The sequence below is a fragment of the Gymnoscopelus braueri genome (genome assembly GCF_963280865.1).
Source record: "Gymnoscopelus braueri genome assembly, chromosome: 1".
Lineage (NCBI taxonomy): Eukaryota > Metazoa > Chordata > Actinopteri > Myctophiformes > Myctophidae > Gymnoscopelus > Gymnoscopelus braueri.
In genome coordinates this window covers 28,577,167-28,585,424 of record NC_137603.1, presented here as the reverse complement: position 1 = coordinate 28,585,424, position 8,258 = coordinate 28,577,167, and the positions used below count along the sequence as shown (strand labels likewise).

The 8,258-nt window shown below is 37.5% G+C and overlaps 1 protein-coding gene across 1 annotated transcript; it reads right to left on the bottom strand.

The window, feature by feature from the left end:
• Positions 1-743: 743 nt before the first annotated feature.
• gcshb (glycine cleavage system protein H (aminomethyl carrier), b) lies at positions 744-7,662 on the bottom strand (the record flags this gene model as incomplete). Its single annotated transcript, XM_080430776.1, has 5 exons — positions 744-1,119; positions 1,807-1,938; positions 2,605-2,668; positions 5,010-5,089; positions 7,509-7,662. 5 exons carry the CDS (start codon positions 7,660-7,662, stop codon positions 1,025-1,027), a joined length of 525 nt encoding a protein of 174 aa, XP_080286902.1. The 3' UTR covers positions 744-1,024.
• Between the last annotated feature and the right edge of the window lie 596 nt (positions 7,663-8,258).

Genomic DNA, 8,258 nt, shown 5'->3' with positions numbered 1-8,258 from the left:
TTAATGTGTTTCATCTTAATATATATAACTGCATAAGGATTTAAGTCAACTGACGTCTTTGACCCCACACACAAACACGCATTTCATTCACACCGCCTCTCCCTATTTACTAGCTGCTCCATATAGCCTATTTTCATATTTTTATATAATATACTTAATAGTTCTGTTGATCCTTTCTACTGTTTGTATGGTCGTTCACAAGGCTATTTGGCCAAATCTTATTTAGTTACTACAGTATGTACCTGCTAAAGCAATGTGAGGTGTCCAATCTGCATCATGCTATAGATAAATAATTGGCTGGACAACTTCATAGAACGTACAGTGATCAATGTTTTATGCCCCTTTTCATTGTATGAGGTCCCTTCATGTCGTTACTGTACACAATAATGACATTAAGTATACAGTATACCATGTTACTGTATAAATTGTCTTTTTATCAAAGTCTCCAGAACAAATCGCTGCACATTGAATTAAGTGATTATCAATACGTTTTGTTCTTGCAGGTACATAATTTTTCAACTAATGTTTCAACTATTGTTGATTTGTGTGCATATTTTCTTATCATCTCACTCAGCGGATAATTCCATCCCTCTAATAAATATAGCTCACTATTCACCATTGAAATATAACCAATGTTTTGAATGTTATATCATTACAGTGCATAAAGGAAGGCACAAATGTCATGACCGCAAACCAAATGATGTAATTTATTGTCTGACATACAGCATTTCCAACCTGTACAGTATCACTGTACTGATGAACTAAAGCACCTGAAACAAAACTGAACAATGTAGAACATGTTGTTGATACACTCACAGAACAGAAGCCCTTCAGTTTGTCTCATGGATATATAAATCCTAAACATCTGAGTGAAAGTTATTAATGAAACATTACCATTTTGGTTATTTTGATAGCACAATTACAGTATCAAAATAAATATCACAGACAACGTCTCAAACCAGATATTAGTAAACACAACCACTAATATTTGAGTATAATTACATTAGAAAAATTATAGTAAAATCTATTCAAGAGATTTGATGAATTTCTCATAGGCCTGGTCATCCATGAGACCATCAAGTTCGCTGGGTTTGTCAATTGTCATCTTGATTAGCCACCCTGGAAGGTAAGAAGAGTTAAAGATTATCTAAAACAACCAAAAAGAGTTTTGTCTTTACAGATTTGGGCAGAATGAGACATTTTGTGAATTCAAGGCAATGGTTCTCAAAGGTTGTGCCGTGAGACAAATCCAGGTGTGGCTGGGGTTTTGCGACAACCACACATTATCTTTGCAATATATACAACTAAAATAACAAAACTTTATGAATTGTGTTTTTTAATTTACAATGTGATTACTTTCTGCACGCTAATTTGCCAATCCAAAGGCAAATTCGATGCCCTCATTATCACTTTCAACCTGGCGTCCCTATTTTGGGCATTTTATTACATTTTCCTTTATTTTGTTTCACAAATGAAATAAAATAAATGGTGAAAACAGAGGATAATGCGTTGCATTATGACATGTGAGCTTGTAGATTGGCTATTTTATAATAACAGATATGCCTTGAGATTTTGATTCGCCCATTGGTGTGCCTTGGGCACAAAAAGTTTTAGAATAACTGATTCAAGGTGATACTTTAGTCTCTTGAGGGTTTCCTAACCAAAACAGACTATATTATTTGGGGTAGTAGGGGTCTAACCTTATGTGCTCCGTTCAATGTGTGGCACCAAATTTACCATAATCGTGCTAGTAGACAAATGCAATGGTGGATAAAATCATTTATTCTGATTTTAGGAGATGCATACCTTCATCATAGCAGGACTTATTCACCGTTCCAGGGTTGTCTGCCAGTTCCGTGTTGATTTCAGTCACCTCCCCGGTAAGAGGAGAGTATAGCTCACTGGCAGCCTTTACGCTTTCCAAAGCACCAAATTCTTCTGCAATACAAACAAAAAGGGCCCAGGACATATGACCCGTCTTATCTCACTGCTGGAGACAGACCACAGAAAAATGTCTCTCCTTGACCATTACCAAATAGCTCCTGTTAAATCGATTTGGTTCAGAATCAGCTTTATTGTCACGTCACATGTTTATAGGTGTAAACAGGTGGATTATTTTTTTTCCTGTACAAGCTCCATTTGTAGTTTTCAGGAAAGGAAATTTTCTGAAGTCACCAAATGTTCTGCTGTTTTGATGTTTGGCGCACATGGCTCATCCTCAGACTACTGATAATGATACATGCATGTAATCACCCCTCTGTCTCTTGGATCACTGTTTTTATCCTATATAAAGCAGAAATGCCAAAATGATCTTTTTGGAACAAACTATTGGGGAGTTGTACAATATACTGTAATTTTGTTCCTTTTCTATACTGTATACATAGACATATGTAAAATATGAAATGCATTGTCTCCTACAATTTGTACACAATTTGTGCCAAATGTGAAACAGTTGTTTTTGTAACAAGGACTATGGATATTTAAGCAGCAGAAAATAAAGACCATTTTAATTGAGTTATTTGGTGTGCAGATATCCCTGTTCAACTGCACAAGGTATGTCCTGATTCAGCACCCATCTTATTGAGATGTGTGTCTTTGTCTTACCCATTTGATCAAGTTTTTGGCCAACTTCAGGCAGTCCACAGTACACCACATCCCCCAATGCTTCCTGAGACACAAATTAAAAGGTGTTTTAACATATTGCAGTTAGATAATCACATTTCTTTTTCAAGTGGGCCCTCTGTTAACAGTTGTAACACATATTCACACTTGGGAGCTGCCCAGTACAACCACAGATTTGCATTGCACTGGAGCAGTTTTGGGGATAGGTGCCTTGCTCAAGGGCAGTTTTACTGTCGCCTTTCCATTATAAAAGGGATTGGGGTATGGTAATGCTGCTAGTGCTAATGCTGTTTTCTTGTTAAATGAACCTACTGTACGTAATATTTTATTCTATTTCATAATTTGTTACGCTACAAAAATGCCCGTTTCTCAAATGGTACTGTGTATCTTTGATTAAGGAATATAACATTTTGTATTGATAATCTATGTATATTTAACTTTTTATGTTATAGACCCTTATTGATCCTGAGGTAAATTCAGGTTCTCAGGTAAATCACAGATTATCAATTAATTGATCTTTGATAAAGTTAAAACAACTATAAATTAAGAGAATTCTTAAAAAATTGCATTCCTACGCCCTACCAATGCCAATTTGCCATTACAATCCCACTACAGAAATTACAAAAAAGAAGTGCAACAGCAGCTGTCAGTCATCCGACGTTTCCAGAACTCCCTTGTCAAATCCAAACTCCTTATGTTATTGTACCGTGGCATTGTGGAACCTCTGCACACACAGGCTAACATTTTATTTAAATCTGCTATACATCAAACAATGCAATAAAGTCTTAAGGGTTACAAAACTAGTCCTTAAACTCACCGGTCTACCTCCTCCAACTCTGCCCTCGTTACATGACCATGCCATGATGCCATTAGGCTGCAGATATTGGACTCTGAGGTGCCATACTATACAAAAGTATCGTAAGGTAGAGTGCCTAAGCCACTAAGTATGTTTTTTCCATCACAGAAGCAACAGATAAAGATGGACAACCAAAGATTCAACATCACTTTAAATACTGTTTTCAATTATAAAGTTAACGTAATTATGATAGACAAGTAAATTTTGATCTAAACAATTAAGTTACAGACATAAACTGTTGATGTTAAATATGTAGAATCTGAAGCTGCTTCAAAGTGAACGAGTTGGAACCTTTGGCAAAAGAATGGACTGTGAAAACACCCTGGGGGAGTTTATGAGTACAGGTCTGCTTTTTCAGGGTTATTAACCGACCATTGTTGTAAAATAAAGATAATTTAGGAACAAAGACTGAAAATCACTCCTATTATCCTAAAATCATGACATAATAATACCTTTGCTCCTTTTATTGCTCTGGGAGAGTATATTTTCACATATGGAGTAGGTTGTCCTAGATAGTGCCAAGGTGATTATTAATAGGAGGGGGCAAAGTAAATCTTGGGCTTTGAAGGACTTAACTGAGAGCATGATCTTCCACTCAATGATGTTTATACTGTATGCCTATTGATCTATAACAAAAAATATCCCTGGCTGTTATCATAGTAAGACAACACATGTGTAGAAATGAAAGATTGTGAATAGTAATCAAAGCATATAACCATATATTTAAGTAGATGTATGCACGCACCACTTGTTTATGCAATACCCTTGTTGTACTTGTTGTCAGAGTACATGTTGTATCCGTGGTCAGAATAGTCAGTGCAGAACATTAACATACGAGTGATATGATTGACTAAATATGGAGAAACATGGATTCCTGATGTTCGTCATGTTGATGACGTCGTATTGATGACGTACATTGGCATACGTGAACGGACTTCTACCATACACTCTGTCGCTTATATTGGCGAAGCGGCACAAATGAATTAATGCAAAGCTCAACCAATCTGTGAATCCAATTGGTTGACTTGGCCAATCAGGAAAGCAGATGCTTACAAACCCTCCAAACACACATACGTCCTCCGGGGACCCGCGGATAGACAGATATTCATGTTTTTTCGGTTCTCGGACACCGTTGGTTCGGCTGAATTGCCAATTGACACTGCACATCCCCTTGTCATATGGGGCACACGTGACAAGTTTGAGGTTGTTTGGTCAGACAGACAGACACAATATTATATAACAGAAATTACAGAATTTATTTTGCATGAAAGAGAAAGTGTCCAGTATTTTATAGTTCATTGAGACCCTTGAGACTGCACACCACTGCAGCCTGGAGTGGTACAGTAATCAATTACCTAAAACAATAGTCATAAAATTCTGAAATAGCTTGTTATACTGTAGTTCTATCAATAGTGGCTGGGCAAAGTGCAGAGCTTCATGAATATTTCAAGAAGAACACGAGCCAAATTATGATACTCAAGCACACCATAAAATCAATGATTAATATATGAATACAGGCCAAACAACCTACCTGAGCAAAATTGCTGATGCCAACTGTGCCAACTCCACCCTCCACTCGTACCCACTCATGCTTATCTGTGAACATAAGTGCTGCAGGGAGGAGAAGGGATGTAATTAGTTTACAGTAGATCAAATGTGCACTGTTAATTGATGTTTGAGGAATGGAATCATATACTTCCTCATGAGTAAAAGTACACATTTCTTAATTTAGGGAATCCAACTAGTAAGCGAGGAATATTCTATTGAAATGTATTGCATGTATGTGTGAATGGCCCTTAATGGGAGTCAAACACCCAGTGACCCAGACATTTGTTGCGCTATCACCTATCACGGAGCTGCTAGGACCACATCATACATGTTCAATATAATATAGATAATCACAAGTATATTTGCACACCTGAATAACATCTTTGTGACAGCTGAATGGTGGAGTATACACATACACAGATCAAATAATAATAATAAAAAAACACCTGCACAGTGCACACTGTCTCCACTGGTTCAATAAAGAAAATATTTTGTTTTTGGAACACAATAGAACACAAGGAACTTCTTCAAGTATCTGAACTATGTTACAAGCCAAAAGTGCAAAACAGACATCTTGCTGTTCTCAAACAGCCCCAAGGTTCTTATATTTGACTGTCCAAAGAACACATTAATGTACTATGGACCAGAGTGTATTACTTGTGCAACACCGTCTGCCCTTATTTAGAAGTCTACAAGGTTGTAGATATGACAGTCTCATAAATCCTTGAATTCTAAAAAGAAAAGGAAAAAATAAAATAAAACGCATGAAACATGTTTTTGAGGTAGAGCTATGATGCATAATAGCAAAGTTGAAAATTGTGCAAATAATTTTGAAATTGGCTATAATTTACTATTCCTGACTATCAGCAGGTCAGTCTGTTCTGTACTTGAACTCTCTCATAAAGACATGAGGCAAAGCATACAGTAGTGTCATTCCCCTAAACATGATACAACATCATATTCAGAGGTAACAATAAACTGAACATTTCTTGACAAATGAATTAACACGTGCAATGTCTGGGATAAGCTAATCTAATCTTAATATAATTATTATTATAATTATTATTAAGTGCTGCTGTCAAATTTCCAGTACCCAAAGGGCATGATAGTATTTTTTTCGGTTTCTGCTAGTATCAGATCATGCATAAAAATACAGGTTTGATGTGTGCAAGATGCTGAGGCATGGCTGTACCCTGATACGTGACATATTATATGACAGTCATGGATGAACTTCAACATAGTGTTTGCACTTTTTCCATTTTTGTCTCGTACATCTACATAAACGTTCAAATTCAAATATAAAGTGCTTACCCCATGGCCACGGATGTTACAATTATATACGGGTCCTCAGAAATACCCGTATTTTCCGTATTGTTCAATAAAAAGTAATTTAATCCGATTGGTGGCCATTGTCTTCGTATTTTCAACCACGCGACCCTATCGGTTGGGAGGTGTATTGCACTCTAATACATTATAACTCTATGAGAAAATGGCCACCAATCGGATTAAAATGCTTTTTTTATTGAACAATACGGAACATACGGGTACTTTTGTGGGCCCGTACAGAATTGTAACATCCGTGGCCATGGGGTAAGCACTTTATATCTGAACGTTTATGTAGATGTACGGGGCAAAAAGGGAGAAAGTGCAAACACAATGTTGAAGTTCATGACGGTCATGACAGATGACCGTCTTAGATCCGGCTAGGCTGGACAGACTCAGAAGAGAGCCTTCTGTCCTGCAGTTTGTCCCTATTTGGAAACGTTCTGTTTTCACACGAGATTGAAGATGAATTAACTGTGTCCGAAACGAAGATGGGCCCATTTAAAAACATATATATAACATACAACCAAATTTCAAATTACGTTCCAAATATAACGATGTATCGTTACTGACATCATCTATCGTTAAAGACCTGACTGGCACATGTCCAATAATGCATGTCTGTCTAATGAGACACGAGATCATAGGGTGGCAGTTTAATTAACCATAATATGTCACCCACGGCCAGTGATTAGTAGTACTAGTAGACTCATTTGAAACTCTGAATTCAATGCATGGATCGTCATCAATGTCAAACTTTCGCTTCTACTGTACAGTAGCGCTTTCTCAAGTAAATGACAGTTAACTATGCAGATAAAAGTTATATTGTTCCACTCTGTTTTGCTGCCGGTGAGGAATTAAAGGGATATTTCACTTTCAAATAAAATAAACATACTTTTATTTGCTTTTAAATGGAAAAAAGTAACGGGAAAATCACGGCCCCTCACGCATTAGAATGACATTCTAATGCGTGAGGAGGTCGTGATTTTTCCATTTATTTTTATATTTTCTTTTAATGTTTATTTTATTTGAAAGTGAAATATCCCTTTAAGCGTGGGAAAGTGATTTCTTTGGCCCAGTGCAGAGTGGAATGTGTCGGCATGTAACGGATCGTTCACTGATCTGGGATATTAGATTAAATAAAAAACATTTTATTTACCTGAGGACATCAGTGGCGAGGCTGTACTCAGTGTCCGTGGAACGTCGCTCCTCCATAGCAGCCTGGTCGCTGGGATCAGAGCTATTTGAGAGATCTGAGGCAGTTTAGTGGGAAAGTTTGCAGAAAAGCACTGGAGCGCTACTCTCATCGCCATCTTCATTCACTGAGTGTGTCGATCCAACATCGCGCGCACACACACACACACACACACACACACACACACACACACACACACGCACACACACACACACACACACACACACGCACACACACGCACGCACACGCACACACACGCACACACACTTGACACTCGACGGGAACGCGCACCATCCCGCCTTGCGCGCTCCCAGTTGAAAGCATGGTGGAAGTTGGAAGGAACTGAACAGAGAAGGGAGCGCCACTAGGGGGCGACAGAATCCATGCAATAATATTCAGTGCAAAATGTTACACTGCCTGGGCACTCAAGTAAAGTAGAAATACCTCAAAATTGTACAGAAAAGTACAGAACTTGAGTACATTGCAACACTGGTTTTCGTTGTGTGCAAGAATGTTTTTTCCTTAAATATGTATTTATGTCTTACTGCCTTAATTATTCATTCGTATGTTGTCATCAATCCAATTGACAACTGCTTTGAACAGTTGTAGAGGTATTCTCAAGTCAATGAAAAGGCTTGAAGGGTTTTTGCATTATGGTTGGTTATTTTCTTCCATTGAGTGTAATTATGCAACATTCCTTATTGTTCTTACAAA